Source organism: Suricata suricatta, chromosome 14, assembly GCF_006229205.1.
Source record: "Suricata suricatta isolate VVHF042 chromosome 14, meerkat_22Aug2017_6uvM2_HiC, whole genome shotgun sequence".
Classification (NCBI taxonomy): Eukaryota; Metazoa; Chordata; class Mammalia; order Carnivora; family Herpestidae; genus Suricata; species Suricata suricatta.
The window spans coordinates 55,826,008-55,851,415 of NC_043713.1; the positions used below are offsets into that span (position 1 = coordinate 55,826,008).

General features: G+C 39.6%; 1 protein-coding gene across 1 annotated transcript in view; it reads left to right on the forward strand.

Moving 5' to 3' along the window:
- Positions 1-25,408, forward strand: part of PTPRM (protein tyrosine phosphatase receptor type M) — a 755,728-nt gene that overhangs the window by 276,141 nt on the left and 454,179 nt on the right. Inside the window, exon 3 of the mRNA XM_029921584.1 lies at positions 11,282-11,553. Within this exon, the coding sequence (XP_029777444.1) occupies positions 11,282-11,553 (272 nt within the window). The remainder of the gene's footprint in view (positions 1-11,281; positions 11,554-25,408) is intronic.

Consider the following 25,408-nt stretch of genomic DNA (forward strand, 5'->3'; position numbering starts at 1 on the left):
ATGCTCTGTCTCTCTCAAAACTAAACTAAAACATTAAAAATAATTTAAAAATTTAAAATAAATACCCTGAAGCAAATGTTTTATGTACCTTTTCAGTATGGAGTGTGCTATGCTTTAGCTATGCTTATTATTAATTTTATAGCACCTGGATTGATGTGGGATTCCCTTGGGGAGACAGAGAGAGCCTGTCTGACTCTTAAGAAGGCCCCTGTCACACGGTCTGTCACCTCCTCTCCCAGCAGGAGCACCAGCTGGACTCTGGGGAGGTGAAGAAGTGATACAGTTGATCCCACAGTTTGCTGGGGCTTCCCTGTTGTCCAGTGTGACTCTTTGCCATCTTACCATATTTCCACCAGCATATTAAATCCGTGGCAAAAATCCGTGTGACTAACAAATGGTCTGCCATTTGTAATACTTGAGAATCCAAGAGAAAGGCAAGACAAGAGAGGACAAAATAGGAAGGCAGCTATGACATTTGGGTGAAAAGAATTATTTTTCAATGAAGAGCTTCTTCTCTAGTAGTTGCAAAACAAGTATTTCACGTTTGTACCAGGATGGAATCTTTGGAAGGGACACAGAAGAGGCAGGAGCTGAAGAAGGCTGCTTGGCATCTGGTCTGTAGAATATGGATGTGGCTCTGGCTGTGGTTTCTTCAGGGTGAAAGGGGTGCTAATAAGGATTTTTAAAGTGATGGTGGCACTTCCCCACAGAGGCTTTGTTCCTTTTGAGCTTTGCTCTGGAGTCCATTTATTTCTCCACAGGCTTTCAACTTCCTTATTTCACGAGGTTTCTCACCAGAAAAGACCTATTCTTTAGGACCATTGTTAGTACTGGCTGAGGGAGCAGGAGAGGGATGTCATCTGGTATTTTGATATTTGAAGGTTGAGATCAAATTTAAAATCACAAATGAAACTGAAAAGCTCCCTTATGAAGGAGGCAGAGCACAGCTGAGATCTTGTTGGTTTTGGTTATTGGGAGAGAAGAGTTGCGGTATGACCTTGAAGCCGCTGTGTGCCAAGAAATCAGTTCTGGGTTACACCCAGCATACACTTACTTATGTACGTTGCAGAATGAAGCAGAGGACAGGAGACATGAGTATTATACACATACACATGATAAAAAAAAACACGACACGCTTTGTGTCTAAGTATGTGTCTGTGTGCATGTATATAAATATGTAGACACACGTAGCATCACACGTGTCTACGCGGCTGCATATGCAATATATTTGGTACTATGATGAATCAGTATGTTTGAGGAATACTGGTTTTAGAGCGTTGCATTTAGCACTTAAATGTAAAAAATTCAGATGCCCTTTAGCTCAATCGGGTGCTGTTGGTGGACCCTTTGGCCTTCTGTGTGTTTCTGTGGGTGTTTACCATTGTGAGGATTTGATGCAATGGAATGGATGTAGCACCTGGCCTAGGCACTGGGTGGCACATATTCCATCCCTGCATTCTCCTGGTCTCCTTCAGAACAGTCAGGATATGTTCTTGGAGTTCTCTTCCTCTCCTCCTTGCCCCAAAGCTGGCTCTTTTCTGAATTTGGCCTTAGTGCTGTCTTTCCATTTCCCATGATCATGTTGTCTGTTCTATTCTCCGCTTGTGTCTCTTTCTGCATTTGTGTTTTCTTCTACCAATTTCTTTCATAGCCAAAGGGCTTGGCTTGATAACCTTTATCTTTGAGTTAAGAAACTGGAGATTTTTTTTTCTTACTTTCTTTCAGATGGCCTGTTCTCAATCTTTTTCTTCCATGTTGAGGGAAAAAAGTACACTTGGGTTTGAATGCTATACCCTTACAAACTTGAAGCCACTTAGTATGATTACATGTCGGAGCTGGTCCACACATTGTTTCTGCCCATGACCAATATGGAAATTGAGAGCAAGTCTTTAGGACATTTTATAGGAATTTGACAGAGTGATTTTACATTTATTTAATCTAATAACAAATTTGGGCTTGCATTTTGTACATTTTTTGTTTCTTCTTTTTTAGGAAACTATATTTGTTGCATTTTACATAAATATGACCTGAGATACATCAGATATTTTTAAACAGTGGTTCTTCATCATGGATTAGTTGAAAAGCACTGCTATAGATAACTGAATTGTTACAACTGGAATGTGTAATAGGTCAGAAGAAGATAGTGACCATGTAAACTAGAGGCTCATGTAACCTAGAGGCAGTATGTATACCAACAAAGATGGAACTTGTAAACTTTCTATTTAGCTTTTGGATTTTAAGTCTATAAATTTGAAGACATGGTCATAGAGAAATAAATGAAGACAGAACAGCCAAAGGAAGAGACAGGCCAATGATCTGTTTGCTTTAACTAAAATTAAGAGGTTTAAGAAGTGAATCTTATAATGGCTTTAAGGTTTGTAGGAGTGGACAGTTTTTCTTTCTTGCCATTGTTGAGGAAGAAAGACTTTGCTCTTGCCCTTCAAGGTTTTTTTTTTGGTTGGTCTAAGATCTAAATTGACATGAGGGGTGCCTGGGTGGCCCAGTCAGTTAAGCGTCCGACTTCAGCTCAGGTCATGATCTCACAGTTCATGGGTTCAAGCCCTGTGTCGGGCTCTGTGCTGACAGCTCAGAGTCTAGAGCCTGTCTTCCTATTCTGTGTCTCCTTCTCTCTCTGACCCTTCCCTGCTCGCTCTCTCACTCTCTCTCTCTCTCAAAAATAAATAAAACATTAAAAAATTAAAAAAAAATTGATTGACATGAGATTAGCAGGAAAAAATAAAACTTAATTACATATGTATAGGGGTTCCATATGAATATGAGGGCCACAAGCCTTCAAGAAATTGAGGCTTATATTCTATCCGGAGCTAAGGAGAAGGAGGTAGGCATCTGAGACGTCAAAGGGAAGAAAGACAATTCACAGAAAGATGAAAAAGAGTAAATGTTTGGCAGACATATGTTTGGTGGGTCATGAAGAAACAGTGAGATATAGAGAGGAATTTTAAGAAATGGGCTTTTCTAAGTTCTTCCCTTTCTACCACACCTACTTCATATTATACTATAATTATCTATAGTCATGGGTCCCTTCCTGGAGCAGCTCATCCATCCAGATTCTTTTAGACAGTTAGGGGGAAGGTCAAAGTCTCTTCCTGAGCCTTCCATTTCTTAAAAATAATCAGCCTAAAATAATCTATATGCCATAGAGACACTCTTTGGGGTGACAAGTTTTGCTCCTCCTTCTAGGTTCTTTGGCTGGTCTAATAATCAGATTAGTAGAGAATAGATTAACAAGAGAAAGGCCACAGAACTTTAATATCATGTATATTTCCTTTGTCCATGGGAGGGACCCAGGAAAAGGCAATGGCTGAAGCCATCATCTAAATGTTATCTTCAGCAGAGGATGTTGGAGGCGGCAAGTCTGGGAAGGAAAAGCATAGTCAACAAGGGTAAGGATGTTATGTAAATGTAAGTCTGCCTGCTTCATTGACATGAGTTTCTAGAAATTTGATTATCCCCCTCTTCCTGATACAGACAGGGACACACTGTTACCAAAGGACCTTTCCCTCAAAAGTGTCTTATACATAGGTGTTAAGTTCTACTCAGTTTGGAGAGCTTCCCTTGTGTGTGCTGTTTCTTAAGAAGAACCAACTCAAAATATTCCCCATACCGAAGAGACATGTTTTAAGGTGACAAATCTGCTCCCTATCAAGTTCATAAAACACTGCTTTTCTGCCAGCCAAAGTATTTAATAACACACTTAATTCTCTTTTCCTGCTGAATGACGCAAAACACTCCCTTCTTCATTGGGCGCACAAAGTTTCTGAAATGTAAAAAGAGAATTCATGTAGCCTCCTCAGCCTTTAAAAATCTAGAGCCTCTACCACACCAATGCAAATTTTAATGGTGGGGTAGAAGGGAGTAACTAATTATATGTAGCTATTGCTGCTGTCACAAACAATGATGGAAGATAGTCCAATCAAAAACAATTGCCGGTGGCTATGATTAAGCTAAATTTAATTCACCCAAAGATTCAGGAATATTGTATGTTCTCATAACAGCTTTCCTTTTCAGAGAGTCCAAAATTATTATTCTTAAAGACCTTTAAAGTGTGCTTTAAAAACTGCCCCTTTTGAAGCCAGCTCTGTTACGTGGAACTCTTTCCATTTGTGGGCGATGTTATATTCTCTGCTTCCACACTTGTGACTTAAGGGTGTTTTGTTATTCAAACACAAACAGAATTTCTATGCTAATTTGAATTCTGATTTCTTTTATGTATTTGCCCAGTTGGAGTGTTTTTTTGTAGGGAAAAAAATGAGGTAAGAAAGTACCTACAGAGGGAGACCCAATTAGTCTTTGAAAATGCATTTCCTCACAGTCAAAACATTGAAGCAGAGGTGAAAATTAAACATTCAGCCATCTAGGGATATTTTTAAAAACAGCCTTAATAGTCTAAAATTGAATATAAATGCTTTGGATCCTTTAAACATGAGCAAGTTGACTTTACTTTCATAGCCAATAGGTGATAAATTCAAGCAATTAAAAGGCATCTCTTCCCTCCCACCTGCCATTTTCTGTGTGCACAAGTGTGAATTTACCCCCAGGATTCTGGGTTTGCCATACATTGCTAAACCTGAGTGTTCATACTTTCTCTAGCAACCTCAAAATTAGACAATAGAGCAGCACCGTCAGGAAATATTGTGTTGCTGAAATATTATCTTCTCTACTTCGAAGCAATGAGGTAAGTCCTCATGACCACACGCAGAAATAAAGATCCCCTTCTCAAAGCTTAAATGTAGGGGTGATATGAACTCAGTTGAAGGTTTTGTAATTCTTCAGTACTAATGTTTCTCTCTCATAAAGAAAGGAAACTTAAAAATTACTACTTAAGTGAAAGGATAGGACCAGAAAGGTTGTGAGGTGGACATGTGGAAATGTTTTGAGCTAAAGGCTAATGAACTGTAGATAATTTAGAGAAACCACACATTTGGATGAGGTCTGAGGAAAACAAAGTAGTAATTCTACAAATCGCCACTAATTTTTGAGCTTGTGCAACAGGGCAGGCCTTATCCAAGTACCTTTATAGGCATTAATCATGAATTATGTGGGATCCATAGAAATACCAATTGAGAGACTTGTTGGGGGGGAAGGAACTCTTCTGTGACCATACCCTAGGGGAGGTGCTTGGTAAAGAGAGACTTTTCCTTCAAAAATTTGTGTGCATTGACCATAGTGCTGCTCGGTTGGCTTCTCTACTGTTGAAAGGAAGAGCAACTTTGCTTGTGACCAGTGCAGGCAGAATTGCTTCCCGAGGCTAGAGCGGTTGAAGAAGATGGTGCATGGACAGAGCCGGGCTTCCACGAGCACCACACCCATGTTCTTGGAAGATCTTAGACTCATTTCACAGAATCACATAGTGAAAGTGATAGATCTTGTGAGAAAAATGGAGTTGGGGCTGACCACTCCAAATCTGTACAGCTTTATAGCTAGGGAATAAACAAAAACAGTAACAATCCTAAAAACACGGGGCCCATCAACTCCCATCTGGGGCATTCAGAAACCCAGTGCACTCATAGGTCTAACAGGAAAAACCTAACAGAGGATCATAGGGAGAGGAAGGGGGAAAGAGATCTGGGGAGAGTGAGGGACACAAATCATGAAAGACTATTGAATACTGAAAACGAACCATGGACTGAAGGAGGGAAGGGGGTAATGGTCATGGTGGGACGCACTTTTGGGGGAGAAGCACTGGGTGTATTATGGAAACCAATTTGAAAATAAACTATTAAAAAAAAAAAAAAGAATCCCAGTGACTCTGTTCTTAGCCCTGTACCCTAGGGCTCCAGCTTTGTCCTTCTCATTGGAGAGGGCCATGCAGTCAGTCTTTTCTAATAGAGATTACTTTCTGCCAACTTAAAAATAGGTTCCTGGGTTTGTCATCTTCTTTTTAAAATTTATTCATTTAAATCTGAGTTAGGTAGTATACAATGTAATACTGGTTCCAGGCGTAGAACCCATTGATGGATCATTTGCCTATAATACCCAGTGTTCATCCCAACAGTGTCCTCCTTAATGCCTTTTGTCTATGGAGCCCATCCCCGCTTCCCCTCCAGCAACCCTCAGTTTGTTCTCTGTATTTAGGAAGAGTCTCTTATGGTTTGCTTCCCTCTCTCTGTGTTTATCTTACTTTTCCTTCCCTTTCCCTATGTTCATCTATTTTATTCCTTAAATTCTACATATAACTGAAATCATATGATATTTATCTTTCTTTGACTTATTTTGCTTAGCATAAATCACTCTAGTTCCATTCACATGTTGCAAATGGCAAGATTCCATTCTTTTTGATCACTGAGTAATATTCTGTTATACAAATATACCACATATGTTTTATCCATTCATCAGACGATGGACATTTGGGCTCTTTCCATAATTTAGGTATTGTTGACAACACTGCTATAAACATTGGGGTACATGTGTCCCTTTGAGTCAGCATTTTTGTGTCTTTTGGATAAATACCTTGTAGTGCAATGGCTGGGTTGTAGGGTAGCTCTATTTTAATTTTTTGAACCTCCATACTGTTTTCCAGAGTGGCTACACCTATTTGCATTCTTACCAACAGTACAAAAGTGTTCCCCTTTATCTTCATCCTCGCTGGCATCTGTTGTTTCCTGAGTTGTTAGTTTTAGTCATTCTGACAGGTGTGAGGTGGTATCTCATTGTGGTTTTGATTTGTATTTCCCTGATGTTGAGTGATGTTGAGCATCCTTTCCTGTGTCTGTTAGCCATCTGGATGTCTTCTTTGGAAAAGTATCTATTCATGTCTTTTGCCAATTTCCTCAGCACATTATGTTTTTTGGGTATTGAGTTTGATAAGTTCTTTATAGATTTTGGATACTAAACCTTTATCTATTATGTCATTTACAGATATCTTTTCCCATTTCTTCAGCTGTCTTTTAGTCTTGGTGATTGTTTCCTGTGCAGAAGAATCTTTTTATCTTGATGAGGTTCTGTTATTTCATTTTTGCTTTTGTTTCCTTGCCTCTGGAGACGTCTAGTAAGAAGTTGCTACAACTAAGGGCAGAGAGGTTGCTGCCTGTGTTCTCCTTTAGGATTTTGATGGTGTTTTGTCTCACATTTAGGTCTTTCATCCATTTTGAATTTATTTTTGTATATTATATAAGAAAGTGGCCCATTTTCACTCTTCATATCGCTGTCCAGTTTTCCTAGTGACATTTACTAAAGATACTGTCTTTTTTTTCATTGGATACTCTTTCCTGCTTTGTCAGAGATGAGTTTGCCATTCATTTGGGGGTCCATTTCTTGGTTTGCTATTCTCTTCCATTAGTCTATGTGTCTATTCTTGTGCCAGTACCATCTTGTCTTGATGATGACAGCTTTGTAATATAGCTTGAAGTCTGGAATTGTGATGCCTCCAGCTTTGGTTTTCTTTTTCAACTTTACTTTGTCTATTTGGGGTCTTTTGTGATTTCATACAAATTTTAGGATTTTTTGTTGTGGCTCTGTGAAGAATGCTGGGGTTATTTTGATAGAGATTGTGTAGTTTGCTCTGGGTAGTATAGACATTTTAACAATATTTGTTCTTCCCATCTATGAGCATGGAATGGTTCTCCATTTCATTGTGTCTTCTCTTGTTTCTTTCATAAGCTTTCTATAGTCTTACCTCTTTGGTTAGGTTTATTCCTAGGAATCTCATGGTTTTTGGTGCAGTTGTAAATGGGATTGATTTTTCTTTGTGCTGCTTCATTATTGGTCTATAGGAAAACAACGGATTTCTGTACATTGATTTTATGTCCTGCGACTTTGGTGTGTCCATGTATCAGTTCTATTAGTTTTTTGCTGGAATCTTCCAAGTTTTCCACATAGAGTATCATGTCATCTGCGAATAGTGAAAGTTTGACTTCTTTGCCGATTTGGATGCCTTTTATTTCTTTTTGTTGTCTGATTGTCTTCTTCATCAGTCAGTGTTATTTCTTTTTCAAACTCAGGAGGGGAGCAGAACCTTCACAGTTTCTTTCTTTCTTCCTTTTTTTTTTCCCTTGTGTTTCCCAACAGCTTCACAGGGTGGAGAGTCGCTCTTGAAACCACTGAACTTCTTGCCATTTCTTCCCCAGAGTGAAGGCACTTGTGTGTGATTGTAGCTTTGTATAAAGGTCATCATGGAGCCCTTTATTTAGATCCCTCTAAAGGCTTAATATCCTGCAAAAAGTCACACACACACACATCCAAGGGACTTCTGTGTTACATGCATGTCCCTCCCCTATTTGCTAATCCTGTTTGAACTCCTCTGCATTACAGAAGCATACTGTGTAACAAAACGGACTATTTTCTGGCTCATAAAGATTAAAAAGGAGAAAAGGGAATAAAAGTTAGGATCATTTGAGTATTTGTAACTTAAAACACCTGACTCTCACCTTGACCTCAAGTTAAAAGGTTCTGTATACATTAGACAGCTCAAAAGCTGATGGAACATTTTGTGCTGGAATGCAGTACAATGGGAGATGGGCTGCACAGCTAGGAGAGCAGTGTTTTGAGGGTTCCAGATGATTCCCTGAACAGTAATGGTAGGACATTATCTAGCTTATACCAGCATATAAAAAGAGACTTCTCTGTTTCAGCTTCATCCAGGATTTGGGAAACACACGTATTTGCCATCCTTTGCTTCTTGCCATGTTTACCACCCATGGCTGCCCAAACTTCACTGATGGCAACACTGCATGAAACAGTTTTCTTGGCAGTATGGCAACACTAAAGGTTTTGGTGATTTGGTGTTGGCCTCAAGGCCAGGTCATGGTCAGCCTGGTCAGTGGAAATATACACTGTAACTCTGTTGCAGGCAACAGAGCCTGGCATGATCAAATATGGAATCAATCTGAGAAAAGTACGATTTTTAACTCATGTTATAAACACCAATAGGCAGCTTTAGATTTGTGATGGCGCTGGTCAGCCCTGCATATTTTGAAAATTTTTTCTTTGTACATTTTGTAGAATACAGCTAACCCAGATCATTTCAATGATATTCTCTTGCCACTTGTTCCTTTTCTGTGCCCCCAACTCATTCTTATATCACATTTGCAGCTCTTTCTTATTACTGAAATATATGTTCCATAGATAACCCTTCCCTCGTGACCTGGCTTTCATATTTCCAGGTGTGTAACATTCATCTCTTGAAAAATTGCTCTATTTTCAAAGAGCAACTATAATTTTCCTTCACTGTTGTGAAGGGGTTTGTTTTCTTCATATATTCTCAAAAAGCACATGAAGAAACATGGGCTTGTTGGAGTGTAACAGGGTGAGTAATGGGCTGGACGCTCAGAGGCTCAAAGTTTTGCTTTGGCCACTAACTCATCCTGAAACCTGGATAAACTGCTTCCTAATCTCCCTGTGACTCAGTTCCTGTTTATCTTTAATACCATTAACTCTACCTACCTCCCTTTACAGTGGGACGAGGTTAGGGCAACAGTCATCAGCAAACATTGTCTAATATTGATCCCTTAATAGTAGCCTATTTTATAAAGGATATATCTACATTTTTATTTTTTATTTAGTACTTATAATAATGCTCTGGGAAAAGTGGTCTTCTTTTACTTTTAGGAAATCACAGCTTGTAGACAAGATAGAAATTTCATACTTTCTCTAGTAGTGTATGTATATTTATAGATATCTATTGGGTACATACCAAAAATAAACACACACAAACATACAAACATACATCTTCTTTAAAATTATGATTCACAATAAGGGAAGTTTAAAAAGAACACTCGACTGGGGAAATAGTCTCCTTACTCAGTAGAAATCATGAGTCCAGTCACGTGACTAGCATTTCTTTCTTCCTCCTTATGCTCCAAATTTTAGGTGTTCTTTCTCCTCAGAGTTTCAATACATTTTTCCGCTCTGCCTAAAAGGCTTTATGATGTACTGTTTTCCCTTTTATCCTAGAACATTTTGCTTTTATCTTTCTTCATGTAATATATAAAATTATATAATTATTTTAATTGCCATTTCTGTTGACCTTAGACATGGAGAGGGCCAACTGACACAGCTGATGTCAGAGTACTTGGAAAGCTTGAATCCATGTGGAAACTCTTCAGCAGTCACGAGCAGCCTAGTGCTGTGGATGGAAAGATACAAATTGCTCATAGAGACGTCTGAGAATGACCATCCACCAATTGGCATCAGTACGCTTAGTCCTACCAGTCATGAAAACACCTGCACTGTCAAGGAATCTGTTGTTACAGCAATGGGGTAGGGGTAGTGGTGCTGACCTGTCCGAGAGTCCTATTGACAGGAGTGTCACAGGGCCAATAAGGTTTTCTGAGATTCCACAAATCAGACCAATCTGTTATGTTTCTGTAGCTTGCATGAAAATATGAAGGTGTCTGCAACCACTAAATGGTGGCACCATTCTAGAATAGCATTGTCCCATAGTACTTTCTGAGATGGTGGGAAAGCTCAGTATCTATACTTCCCAGTGTGGTAGCAACCAGCCAGATGTGCTCACTCAGCACTTGAAATGTGGTTAGTGTGGCCAAGGACCTAAGCTTTTAATTTTTTTTAATGTTTTTATTTATTTATTTTTTGAGAGACAGAGACAGTGCAAGCAAGGGAGGGTCAGAGAGAGGGAGACACAGAATCCGAAGCAGGCTTCAGGCTCTGAGCTGTCAGCACAGAGCCTGATGCTGGGCTCGAACCCACCAACCATGAGATCATGACCTGAGCCAAAGCCAGATGCTTAACCGACTGAGCCACCCAGGTGCCCCGTAAACTTTTAATATTATCGAATTTAAGTTCATTTTAATGTAATGTGACTACCAGATGGTAAGTGCAGGTCAGCGAATTATGCCAATTTTTGTTACTTAGAAGGCTAATTGGAGTAACTTCAAGAAGACTTCTCATTCACTGGTTTTTAAAAATGTTTATTTATTTTTGTGTGAAAGAGACAGAGAGACAGCAGGAGCAAGGGACGAGCAGAGAGAGAGAGAGGAGGACACAGAATCAGAAGCAGGCTCCAGGCTCCGAGCTGTCAGCACAAAGCCTGATATGGGGCTTGAACTCAAAGATCATGAGATCATGACTTGAGATGAAGTTGAATGTTTAACCGACTGAGCCCCCTACATGTCCCTCCTACCCCCATTTACTGATCTTGAGAATGCTGTGGGGTGAAAAGATATGAGAGGGATGGGACTCTTAAAGTTTAAGTAAGATACGTGGCATTGCAATGTCAACCCATGTAAATGACAGTGGCTTGGAGAAATGGCCAGAAAGTAGTATTTCAGGTTGTAACTCTCCTTTGATTTTCTTTTGGCAGGGTCTTTCATGTTGGTGAACACGTCTGGGAGACCTGAGGGGCAGCGGGCTCACCTTCTCTTACCTCAGCTTAAAGAAAATGACACCCACTGCATTGATTTTCACTATTTTGTATCCAGCAAGAGTAATGCTGCTCCTGGGTTACTCAATGTCTACGTGAAGGTCAACAACGGGCCTTTGGGCAATCCTATCTGGAATATATCTGGAGACCCTACCCGCACATGGAACAGGGCAGAACTGGCCATTAGTACTTTCTGGCCTAATTTTTATCAGGTATGCTCTTTGTTTTCATTTCCTGTTTTGATGCATCTTCTGAAATAGAGTTTTTTTAATATTCTTATAAACATAGGATGTGTAAGAAGTATAGGCATTTTTTATGTTAGGAGAGCTTGTGCTATTTGGTAAGGGAGTATATTAGGTCTTTGTTTCTACATTATCTTGAGAAATGAGTAAAAAAAAAACCACCTTTCCACTTTGTTTATGGAGATATTTTAAGAAATTAAAAGCAAAATACAAACAAAAATACTTGCTTTTAGTAGCCTGCACCAGGGCAGGAAGCACTCTCTGCAGGCACTGTATTAAGTAAGCCGTATCTGAGTGTGGAGACACAGCACTGGATTCTAGAAGACGAAGCCCTATTGCTCATGAGTTACTGGCAGGAGAAAATGAGTGGTCAAGAAGTGAGCCTCATGGAGCAGGTAGCAAGAGGCAGCTTCTTGTTCCCATCCCTGCAAGCAATGGGAAGAAGATATCTTGTGTAGGCTCAGTCCCCGTCATGGAGGAGCTGCTGTCCTGCTACTTGAGATGTTCTGGTAAGACCCCCATATCCACTTGGAATTCTTGGTTAAAGTAAATAAATGGTGGAGGCAGGGACAGTTAAAACGTGGTACCGAAGGAGACCTGATGTCATGTCCCTGCTGTCAGAGGGTGACTTGTATCACAAGAGCATCTTGACTCATGATCAAAGGTGGGAAATTAGTGACAAGGGCATTTGGTGCTTTTCTTTTTTTTTCCTTTTGTCCACAGCACCTTCAAAAAATAACTGGAGGGGCGCCTGAGTGGCTCAGTCGGTTGAGCGTCTGACTTTGGGTCAGGTCATGATCTTGCAGTTTGTGGGTTTGAGTCCCGCGAGCCTGGAGTCTGCTTCAGATGCTGTGTCTCCCTCTCTCTCTGCCCCTCCCCTGCCCGCACTCTGTCTCTGTTTCTCAAAAGTGAATAAATATTAAAAAAATTTTTTTAAATTACTTCATATTGAGAATACTCAATTAATTTCAAGCTAAGAGGATTCATTAGGAAGATTCAGATATTTTGCTTTTCTCTTTCTTAATTCCTTTGTCTGAAACATGTATCCACGATCCTCTCTCATATTTAATTGAGGTGCTTGGCTAGACTCAGGGAAGGGAGAGCTGAGTCCTCGCTGGGTCTGCTGGTCTTCTGAATGGCTGTCAGTGTTGTGCCTACCTAATTTGTCTCTGTACTCTTTTACCTACAATAATTTCTAGAATTTAATGAATGGTATATAAATGTGTTTTGAATAGTGCGCATGTAAATTGTTAAGTAGTACATATGTAAATTGTTAAAATCTTCTAAAAGGACACTTCAGCAATACATTATAAAAGTGTTAAAAATTTAGAGACATCTAAATTTAGCAATCTACTATTAGGAATTCATCCTAAGGAAATAACAAAGAATGGTTGCAAATAATGAACTACAAGAATACTCATGGCAGTTTATTTATAATAACAAAAAAATCAGAAACAGTATTATTTTCAACACTAGAGGGCTAGTTAATTTATGTTGCTTCAACACTACAATGCATTTTGTAACAATTAAGAATAATGCCATGGAAGACCATTTAATGATTTATGTAAGCCTATGTTATTAAGTGGGAAAACTGGTATGCAACAATAAATTCTACAGCTTAAATTTTATATATTATATATTTTTAATTTTAAAAATTATTTTTCAATTTCATTTAATATTTAATATTTGATTTTTAATTTAATATTTTAATTTAAAAATATATAATATATTGAAAATATAAATATATAATATAAACATAAATATGTTATATAAATATAATATTATAAAATGTTTATATTAATAAAAGTTATAGAAATATATTTATATGAATATATTATAAATATGAATATAATATATAATATAATATAGATATACTATCATATATCTATCATATATTTATATTATGTACTTATATATTTATATGTTATATATACTTATATGTATTATATATGATTATATCTTATGAATATATATTTACATAAACACATATATAGATATTATACATCTGTAAAATAAAGACTATATGCTGAAATAAATATATTAAAAAGTGGTATCTCCTTAGGTGGTAGGGCAACAGGTGATTTGAATTTTTTCTTTCTACCGTCTATCCTAAGTTTTCTTCAATGTATATGTTACTGCTTTTGTTTATAAAAACCCAAAGAATAAAACACAGCTTTTCTTCCATATGGAAAATATCCTATTTAACCAATAAACTTTTTTTAATAAATGCATTAGCAATCAGTCATATAATTTTAAAAATATGGCCTCTGGGACAAAGTTTCTTCTTCTACGGTATTAAAATGGAAGCAGGGTAGATGGCTCAGTTGGCTAAGCGTCCAACTTCAGCTCGGGTCATGATCTCACAGTTCATTAGTTTGAGCCCCGTGTTGGGCTCTGCACTGACAGCTTAGAGTCTGGAGCCTGCTTCAGATTCTGGCTCCCTCTCTCTCTGCCCCTCCTCTACTTGTGCTCTCTCTTTCTTTCTCAAAGATGTATAAATAAACATTTAAAATTTATTAAAAAATAAATACATAAAATGGAAGCAGGGGACATGGGTTTGGCTAAGCTAGGCTTCAAAAGACTTTTTATGTGATGGACTAGGCTAAGAAACCATGTGATTTTAGAAACTTCTTTTGTAGGGAACCTTCTCAAAGTAGAGAAGGCATTGGTCTGTGACGCTCCCGCTGCCCTTCTGGAACCTGCACTAGGTTCTGCCTTAGTTTCCAAGCATCTGCTGCATTGTGGTGACAGGACAGCCTTTCAGGCAAGATCAGAAGGTATCCTGCTCATGTGTGCTCTGGTCTTCCTCTCTTTCATGTTAGCACTGCCCATCCACAGTGTCTAGGCATGAACTCTCTTGACGTCAGCTTCAATCCATATGTTAAAGTTTTATTTCCCCTTTGTCTAAGCTTGGGCAGCTATCACAAACATAGACTGGGTGGCACACATGATAGACATTCTTTTCTCAGAGTTGCAGGGCCTGGAAGGCCCTCAGGATTCTCATGGACTCAGTTCTGGGTGATGGCCCTTTTCCTGTCTTATGGCTGCCTTCTTGTCTTCTCATGCTGTACTCAGTGCCTTTCCTCTGTGTGTGCATCTGGAGAGAAAGAGCTTTTGTCTCCCTTATTCTTATTGGAGCACTAATTATTGAGGCTCCACCTTCATGACCTCATCTAAACCTAATTACCTCTCTAAAGCTCCATCTCCAAATGCCATCACTTTGGGAGTCAGGGCTTCAGCATATGAAATGGAGAGGGGGGAGTGGTAGACACAGCATTCCATCTGTAACATCCTTGGCACATTTAGCTCAGACAGTTGGAATTAAAGGGATTATTGAGTTTAATGCTCTCAGGAGATCAGCCTTAAAAAGGGATTATGGCACTACATTGCAAGTGAGGTAGTCCTATATATCAGGCCATTGTGATTTTCAATGGATTCTTCCTTTCTTGAGTTCTTTTGGATAAAATGTGTTGCTACTCCCAATTGTGAACATCTTACTCCACCCACCAAGTCCATCACTTTCCAGTGTCACGTGTCTTACATTACTGATCAGTGCATAAAATACCAAATTCAGGCAGATCCTAATTCTAACTATAGCTGTTTGGTTCCCTGGTTGATTCATCAGGAATAGCTTTCTACTTTGGATTTAAAAGTGGTCTTGTGGTGGTGCCCAGGTGGCTCAGTCAGTTGAGCATCCAACTCTTGATTTTGACTTAGGTCATGATCCCAGGGTCATCGGATCGAGTCCTGCATCAGGTTCCTCACTGAGCATGGATCGTACTTAATATTTTCTCTGCCTCTCCCTGTGCCCATCTCCCCTGCTTTCTCTCTGTCAAAAATTAAATTTTTTTTTACATTTACTTATTTTGGAGAGACAGAATGAGACAGAGTGTGAGTGGAGGAAGGTCAGAGAGAGAGAGGGAGACACAGAATCCAAAGCAGTCTCCAGGCTCTGAGCAGACATTCAGCACAGAGCCTGATGCGGGGCTCAAACCCATGAACCATGAGATCATGACCTCAACTGAAGTCAGATGCTTAACCAATCGAGACACCCAGGTGCCCCTCTCTCTGTCAAAAATTTAAAAAAAATTTTAAGTGGATTTGTAAAGATTCTTTTTTAAATTTTTTAATGTTTATTTATTTTTGAGAGGGAGAGACAGAGAGAGAAAGAGAGACCGAGCACTAGTAGCACTAGTGGGGGAGGAGCAAGGAGAGAGGGAGACCCGGAGTCTGAAGCAGGCCCCAGGCTCTGAGCTGTTAGCACAGAGCCCGACGTTGGGCTCGTACTTGTGAACCACAAGATAATGACCTGAGCCAAAGTCGGATGCTCAGATGACTGAACCACCCAGGTACCCCTGTATAGATTCTTTAATACAGCATTGCTAACTTTTTAAGAATCTGGTGATCCACATCTGTAAAGGGTTTAGAGCCATTGAAAGTACACTTCTTGATTTAATTTCTAAACCCTCCAACCAAGCATTAGTTTTTAAAGTTTTAAAGGCTTGGTGAAGGTAGTATGTCCTTCGTATTTCTCCTTTATCTGCTGGGCAGTAAATGCACTGCAGTCGTTACCTTGATAGCACCACAAACTATCAGGTAAATGGCACTCTGCAGATGGTACAAGAGAGAGATCTGCAGGAAACTTCCCAAACACAGAGGATTAAGCCTTACAGTCACCATGTAAGACCTAAATGATGTCTCCCAGTTGAAATGAGAATGACAAACTGTAGAACAAAGGTGAATAGAAGGCAAACACTTACTAAATCCTATTTCCACCCCTGGCCCAAGGTGTCAGCTTAACTAGAGGTGATCAAAAAAAAGCTAGAGAAAGAAGCTGTCCCTGCTGGTGGCATTGCCCATGGGAGGAGCTTCTTGGCAGATTGTGGTCTAGCCCATTGGACTAGCATATCTTCATTGAGGAGATGGCTGTCATACCCTGATGCTCTTAAAAATGGGAATCATGTACGAACCTCTCTGCTTTTGGACTAATTTCCCAGATATATTTATCTATAAGAAGTTCTATACTGGTCTGAGGGTGTGAGTGTGCACTGCATGACTCCTTTTGACCATTGAATGACCTGGAAGTTAGGGACGCCAACCTCCCATGCACTGGAAAATTCGTGTATAACTCTTGACTCCCTCAAAACTTTATTAATAACCAAATCTTAATCAGAAGCCTTATCAGTAACATAAACAATTGATTAGCACATATTTTGTATGTTGTATGTATTATAAACTCTATTCCTACAATAAAATAAGCTAGTGAAAATGTTATTAAGAAAATCATAAAGATTCTAGGTCTCACATTTAGGTCTTTAATCCATTTTGGGGGGTTTTTTGGTCTATGGTATTAGAAAGTAGACCAGTTTTATTTTTGCATGTAGCTCTCCAGCTTTCCTGGTAACATTTGTTAAAAATACTTGCCCCATTGTGTATTCTTGTCTACTTTGTTGTAGATTAATTGACCTTATAGGTATGGTTTATTTCTGGACTTTCTATCCCATTCCATTGATCTCTGTATGTATTTTTGTGCCAGTACCATTACTGTTTTTATTATTATAGCTTTGTAATATAGCTTAAATTTTGGAATTGTGGTACCTCTAGATTTGTTTTTTCTCAAGATTGCCTTGTCGGGTCTTTTGTGGTTCCATACAAATGTTAGTATCATTTGTAATTAGTTTTGTGAAACATGTTGTTGGTATTTTGATAAGAACTACATCGAATCTGTAGATTGCTTTGGGGAATAAGGACATTTTAACAATATTAATTCTAACAATCCATGAGCATGGGATATCTTTCCATTTGCTTGGGTCATCAATTTTTTTCACGGTGTTTTAGTTTTCAGAGTACATTTTTCACTTTAGAAAGGAGTATGCTTGTAGTGCTGTTTCGTAGTTATTGAAAATAAATACAGGTGTAGGCAGACTCACACAGTTTATACCTGTGTTGTTCAGTGGTCAGCTGTTCTACACTTTTAATCATAAACTATGAAAAATATTTTTGATGTCATGTCTACATGCCTGTGTCTGACATTTTGCTTATGTACATAGTTCGTAAGAGTCAGTCTCCAAATGCTGCATTCTTAGGGTACAGATAGGCCCTTTCTGGGCCCAAAAGCTGAGGACAAGATAGTAGGACATGGACATCAGAAGAAAGTGGTACCCGTGAGAGACCCTCTCTCAGAGCACAGAGACTCAGCTTTCCCCAGACATCACTTCTATGTCAGTTCCACAGAGAATTTAGGCTGCAGGATAGATACATTATAGAGATCTAAGATGTTAATATAAAGTGAACATAAATATTAGCATATTAGAATGTTTTATATTCCTACTGTACTTTATTTCTAAAGGTTACTTTTCCCACTTCATTAAGTAGTTTTGATATATTGAGTTAAGATCACTGAATTAACTGTTTCAGAGGAATTTCATGTTGCTTGGGAATGGGCAGCATCACAGTGTAGTAAAAGAACTAATGCTTCATCTCAAATAGAACTGCGTTTGAATGTCAGCCCTGTTTAAGTTTGGGCAACTGACTTACACTTTTAGAAACTTACCAATTATGGGAGTGTGTAGGGAGTCAAAATGAGTGGAAAAGCACATTGAGGATGTACCAACCTTTCCATAAATGGTGGTAGTTTATTGAGATTAAGAATTATGGTAGACAGAAAAAGGGAAACAGCTACTGAGTGCTTAGTCACTCCTTAAATGTGTTAAGTGGAATGGCAGAAGGTACTCAGTGAAGGAGCGTTAGAGAAACAAATCCTTCCATGAAACTAGGTGAAATAAAATGAACCAGGTTTCTTTCCACCAGAACATTCCAGAACTTGCTGTCGTACAAAAATGCAGGGTGAGGTTTCCTGAGTGTTCTGGTATCAGCTGCTCTGGACACTGTCTTATGCTCCAGATGATTCTTTTGGGGACTGATACACTGGGCTTCCTCCCTCTGTCCCGTCCTTTACTCTCCTTTTTGTCAAGAGTGTCCATTTCTCACTGGGCTTTGGCCACTACATGTTCGTCGTTTCTGAACTTGGTCAGAATCTGAGTTTGAGGGAGGTTTTCGCTAAAACCAGACACAGCTGCCCTTCATACTTTTACTAAACAGTAACTTTCCTTGGGCATCTCTTGCTTTCCTAATCTTTCCCCTAATGTTATCTTTACTGGCCATTTCTAGACTTTCCAAATGTTTCTTAGCAAAGTATTATCACCAAAGCGCTCATTCCATTAGACTTTTGCTATTTATAGCAAAGTAGTGTTCTACAGAGACGGATCACAATGGTGACCTGCGTGGAATATAACTCACTGTAGGTTAATTGCTATTCCTGAAAACATGAATTGTCAAGTATTTGGTGATTAACACACATTTAATTTCATAATTACTGTTTGTCCTCATTGCTGTTCCTTACAGCCTGCTCCTGTGTTGGGTGGCAGCAGTGAGGAGTGCCCACTGCTGGCTTTCATGCGGGCACCAGGGCTGCAAGACCACGTCCTTTGATTTTGGCATTGACTTCCTGCCATGTTAAGGATAGGATTTTCCTCCATGTGCACCCTTTTGCTTTATTGTGCTAATGAAAAAGAGAAGAGGAGAAGGATTTCTTTGATTCTGTATCTTTCTCTTCTCTCTTCTCTTTCCCACCCTTCAGATTTCTGGAGGCTATGTATTGATTTCTTGGGGTTCCTAACCCCTGCCTGCGCCCAGAGATGCCTGGGGAATCAGCTACTCACCGCCTTCTCCCTGTTTTTAGAATATAGTTATAATGAATCCAGTGAGAGGCAACGGAAGCAGTGGTCTTTGAGACAAATGGTTGCTTTGGAAAAAAAAAATGCATAGATGGCTTTGAAACCCCCTTCCCATGCCTCTCAATAAAGTGGTTGGGCTGGGGGTGGTGGCAAGAGGTAATGTGGGGACCAAGTCAGAATGATGAGAGTCCTACTGTTTCTCTAGAGCCTCCCAGTTAAAATGAATTCTTAGATATACTGAAGGGTCCTGGGAGAAGATGAGACACGGATTCCAGCTAAGACCAGCTCTAAATTCTCTGTGCACTGAGGACACAAAGGATCTTGCACTTTGGGAGAGGCTAAACCAAGATTGGCCTTTCACCAGTCTGACATCTTTCCTGGTAAATGAGGAGCTGAGGGAGTAGGAATGACGGGATCATTTCATCTTTTCACATTGAACTCTAACCTCTGTTTCCTACCCAGCTGCCTTGGATTATTTGCTGTGTTTGCCTTCAGCCCACTTATTTTGTTAGAAAGTCATGGAAAGCTACTCTGAGTGGCATCAGTTTTATCTACATTTACTGCACATGTTACTCATCGCTCTGTCACAGACACTAACTCAGAAAATGAATAGGTGAGCACTGGGGCACTGCTATGGCCAGCTGCTCTGTTCCAGGAAATCCCAAAGGGGCTGGACAAATTGAGAGCATAGTCCCTGGATGGGTTTGCCAACACCGTTGCCCTACAAACTTGAATAAACTCCTTATGAGAGAAGCCAATAACTCAAGAGATGGAAGACTTGGAAAAGAGAAAGGGAGAAATTTATTTCAGGTGCCAGCAAGCTGGGGAAGTGTAGGCTCAGGCCTTAACTCACCTATCTGCCCACAAGACGTACACCTAGAGTTTCACAGGGAGGGAATCCAGGGCAAGGGAGCAGGGAGAGAGCATGTGATCATGGGTGGGGGTAGGTATGTGGTCAGTATGTGACCATGGGCAAGGAAGGGGACCTTTGGGATGTGGTTTTCTAACATTCTACTGCTATCAAGGTTTTTCTGGTCTGGCAGTTGGAATGTTCCAGTCTTTGCAAAATATTGTTATCAGTGCCTCAAAAAAGGTTGAAGAAATAAGAACAAGAAATAGGGGCGCCTGGGTGGCTCAGTCGGTTAAGCCTCCGGCTTCGGCTCAGGTCAGATCTCACGTTCGTGGGTTCGAGCCCCGCATCGGGCTCTGTGCTGACAGCTAGCTCAGAGCCTGGAGCCTGCTTCCGATTCTGTATCTCCCTCTCTCTGACCCTCCCCCATTCATGCTTTGTCTCTTTCAAAAAAAAAAAAAAAAAAAAGAACAAGAAATAGATTGCAGGTCTCCCATAAGTGTACTTGCACAAACCTTGCTAACACCATGTGCCCCCACCCTTGCTTTCTCTTGGAGACTCTTGCATTCTCCCTCTAACCTGCCCTTGGGAGGAGTCCATCATAAGCAGTGCCATAAGCACGGCCTTGTGCAGGTAGCCCTGGCAGGGGCCCACACCACTCCAAAGTGATTCCTGACCTGGGGAGAGGAGAAGATAACCAAACACACACCAGTTCAACTGTGGCTCAAGCAGTGGGCTGAAGGCAGATGTGGCTTAACTGCAGGCTCTGCCAACCAATGAACTCCTTTCAGGGAACAGTACAAGGAGTACATCCTGCCATTTGGTGCAACTATAGCTCTGGCAAACATCTAGTCTGACCCAACTCAAGCCTAAGGAGGCCCCAGACTGGGCCCTTAACAATGCAGACACCAAACCCTGCCTGCAATAGGCAGAGAGAGCCACTGCAGATGACTGGACTGAAAACAAATACAGCTTAGCCACAACACAAATTTGCAACACAAATAGGAGACATTCCTAGAGTGCCAAGTTCTGGTGAACAGGGGATATTGCACTGCAGAGCCTCTTTTTATAGCCACCTTTTTCAAGAATAGGAGACATGGCTGATTTTCTTAAAACAGACACAGAGTTAGACAAAGCAAGGAAACAGAAACATGTCCCAAATGAAAGAACAGGACAAAATTACAAGACAGCTAAATTATAAATGGAGATAAGCAATATGCCTGATAGAGAATTTCAAGTAATGGTCTTAAAGATACTCACTGGACTTGAGAAAAGAGTGGTGAAATTCAGTAAGACCACCAACAAGAGGATAGAAAATATAAAAAATAACCAATCAGAGATCAATAACTGAAGTTAAAAATATACTAGAGGGAATAAATGGTAGACTAGAGGAAGCAGAACACATTAATGAACTGGAATGCAAGTAGAATGGAAAACCATCAAACTAAACAGGAGAAAGAAAAAAATTTTAAATGAGACTAGGGTTCTGTGCTTTTGGATTGGAAGAATTAACATTGTTAAAATGTCCATATTGCCCTCAGCAATCTACAGATTTAATGCAGTCCCTATCAAAATGGCAACAGCATTTTTCACAGAACTAGAACAAACAATCCTAAAATTTGTATGGAACTTCAGAAAACCCCAAATAGCCGAGGAAATCTTGAAAAGGAAAAACAAAGCTGGAGGCATCACAATTCCAGATTTCAAGTTCTGTAACAAAGCTGTAGTAATGAAAGCAGTATGGCACTGGCACAACCATAGACACATTGATCAGTGGAAAAGAATAGAAAGTCCAGAAAAAAACCCATGATTATATGGTCAATTAACCTTTGACAAAGGAGGCAAGAATATGCAATGGGGAAAACAAAAGTCTCTTCAGCAAATGGTGTTGGGAAAACTGGACAGCTACATGCAAGAAAAAAGGAAACTGGACCATTTTCCAACATCATTCACAAAAATAAATTCAAAATGGATTAAGGATCTGAGTGTGAGACCTGAAACCATAAAAATCATAGAAGAGAACCCAGGCAATGATTCTCTGACATTGGCCATAACAACATTTTTGTAGATCTGTCTCCCAAGGCAAAGGAAACAAAAGCAAAAATAAACCATTGGGACAAAATCAAAATAAAATCTTTTGCACAGCAAAGGAAACAAACAAAAATTCCCAAAAGACAACGTACTGAATTGGGAGAAGATACTTGCAAATGATATATCTGATAAGAGGTTAATACCCAAGATATATAAAAAACATATACAACTCAACACACACACACACACACACTACACAACAAATAATCTATTTAAAAAATAAGGAGAAGGGGCACCTGTGTGGCTCACTCAGTTAAGCATCTGACTCTTGACTCTTGGTTTAAGCTCAGGTCATGATCTCACAGTTCGTGGGTTTGAGCCCCACTTTAGGCTCTGTGCTAAGCATGGAATCTGCTTGGAATTCTTTCTCTCCCTCTATTTCTTCCCCTCCCCTGATCACTCTCTCTGTCTTTCTCCCAAAATAAAGAAAAATTCTGAAAAATGAGCAGAAGACATGAAGAAACATTTCTCCAAAGAAGATATCCAGATAGCCAACAGACACATGAAAAGATGCTCAACATCACCAATAATCAGGGAAATGCAAATCAAACCCACCTGTCAGAATGGCTAAGATCAAAAACACAAGAAACAATGGTTGGTAAGGATGTGGAGAAAAAGGAACCCTCGTGCACTGTGGGTACTAATGTAGAATGATATAGACACATAGAGAGAAGTAGTTTCCTCAAAAAATTAAAAATAGAATGACCATATGATCCACTAATTTCACTACCACTATTTACCCAAAGAAAACTCACAAAAAACTAATTCATAAAGATATATGCACCCCTATATTTATTGCAGCATTATTTACAATAGACAAGATACAAAATCAACCCAAGTGTCCACTGATTGATGAATGGAAAAGAAGATGTGGCATATATATAATGGAATATTATCTGTCCTTCAAAAGGAATGAAATCTTGCCATTTGCAACAACATGGATGAATCAAGAGGGTATTATGCTAAATGAAGTAAGTCAGAGAAAGACAAATACCATATGATTTCATTAGTATGTGGAGTTGGAATTCATTTAATTAAAAAAAAAGACTCTTAACTATAGAGAACAAACTGGTTGTTGCCAAAGGAGAAGTGGGTGTGAAGATGGGTGAAATAGGGGGTGAAGAGGTACACTTAATATGAGTAATCTGTCAGAAATTTTAATCACTCACTATATATTGTACACCTGAAACTAATATAACTATATTAATTTTACTGTAATCAAAAATTTATATAAATTAAAAAAATAAATAAGAACAATGGGTTTCAGTTAGAGCATGGGTCAGGAGGTCTGTTTCTGGGTTTAATTGTTGGGATCTACAATTAAGCAGGATAGCTTGCTGACAAATCTACATTGTCAATATTTCCTTCCATTTTTGTGGGGATGTGACCACCATTCTCCAACTGGCTACTTCCTGCTGGACAGGGGAGATGAAGTTTTTTTTTGTTGTTTTTGTTTTAGCGGAAGAAATTTATCTGTTGCTGTATAATTGTTTATGACTCATTAAAGAGTGTGAATTGAAAGCATATAGCCTAGGTGCACACCGCAACAAATAGGACTCTGCTACTTGAGAGTAGAAGGCCATTTTGATTATTTCTTTGATTCTACACCTGTCAATATCCATGCAAATAAAAGTGAGAAACAATCTCTGATTGTTTCCCCTGTTCCATCCAAGGAACGGGTGTGCTGGCCCATGGTTATTGTAACCATGTACCTTGCTGTCTCATTTTCTTGGTGCTTCTTTCTACTTGTGATGAAGCATGACTATAGGCACAGCAAGATAGATTAACAATGACACAAATTCCCCCTTGCTCAGCTAGGATATAATATAGGGTCAAACAGTTATCCAGATGACTTTAGTAGGAGAATCTAATGATTTGCGATCATTAGTCAGGTGGTTAGAATTTGGGACAAGTTGTGAAGTACATGATGATGTATAGCAACCATCCCCCACCCACCACCATGGCAACAGTGTATAAGGAAAGAAGTATTCATCCCCATCAGGGATGTGGCCTGGGAGGTCATGATCTAGTCTGGTACATACTTATAGGGAACTGGCTCAATGCTTAGTGTCTTGAGCAGGATGAAGGAAGAAGGCAGTCACCAAGTTGGCCAGAAGATAGTGTATGGTGGAAGAAGGATTTGTAACACTGTCCATTGCCCAGGGGACTTCATTTGATTTTCAAATAAAAGTGAATCCAGCCAGAGCACAAAGACCAAAGGTGGGAGAATCGGCCTACCCAAAGGGCAACTTGTTCCATCCAGTCTGTGCCCAGCTGACTCTGGCTGTGAATATCATCCACAGCTGGAAAAGAAACACACTGTTGTTTACATATAGAGAGTTGGTCCTTTTTAGCTTCATGTGGTATCTAATTGGGTAGTTATAGACCTGTTTTTTGTTCTTTGAAAATTACCTCCTTTAGTATATTAATTAGAGGGACTGTGAGACATGGTGGTGTCTTATGATCATCTTGGGAAAATCTAGCTATTCTAGATTAGAATTAGAATAGCTAATGGATGGCTATTCTAGCTATACATTATTGTCTGGGCCTTCACGATTGGAAACCAATTGCCTTCATGAACTTCTGAGGTGTTGTAAACAGGGTACCAAAGCGTCTCCATGGTCAAACACTAATTGGGCTTATAGACATATCCAACAATCGACAGCACATGTATCTGAGGCCAAAATCTGAGTTACCCCATCTAGTCCATTATCTTCCCAACCTAGAGAGAAAGAAGACATGATTAATACAGAGCCCAGAATAAGCATGTTGTTATGGGTTCTTTTTTCTAAAGCAATATTTTAAGTCTTGAATAGGATGACTTTCCCAGTAGGAGAATTTGGTGGTCTCTTCTATCTCCTCCTCTTCTTTTTTTCCTAATGTTTATTTATTTTTGAGAAAGAAAGAGAAAGACAAAGACAGAACTTGGGCAGAGGAGGGGCAGAGAGAGAGAGAGGGAGACACAGAATCTGAAGCAGGTTCCAGGCTCTGAGCTGTCAGCACAGCAGGGAACTCTCGAACCGTGAACTCACGAATCTTGGTATCATGAGCTGAGCCGAAGTTGGACACTTAGCCAACTGAGCCATCCAGGTCTCCTTTCTTTTCTTAATATGGGCACCATTTATTTATCTCTTGTGTGATGTATCCA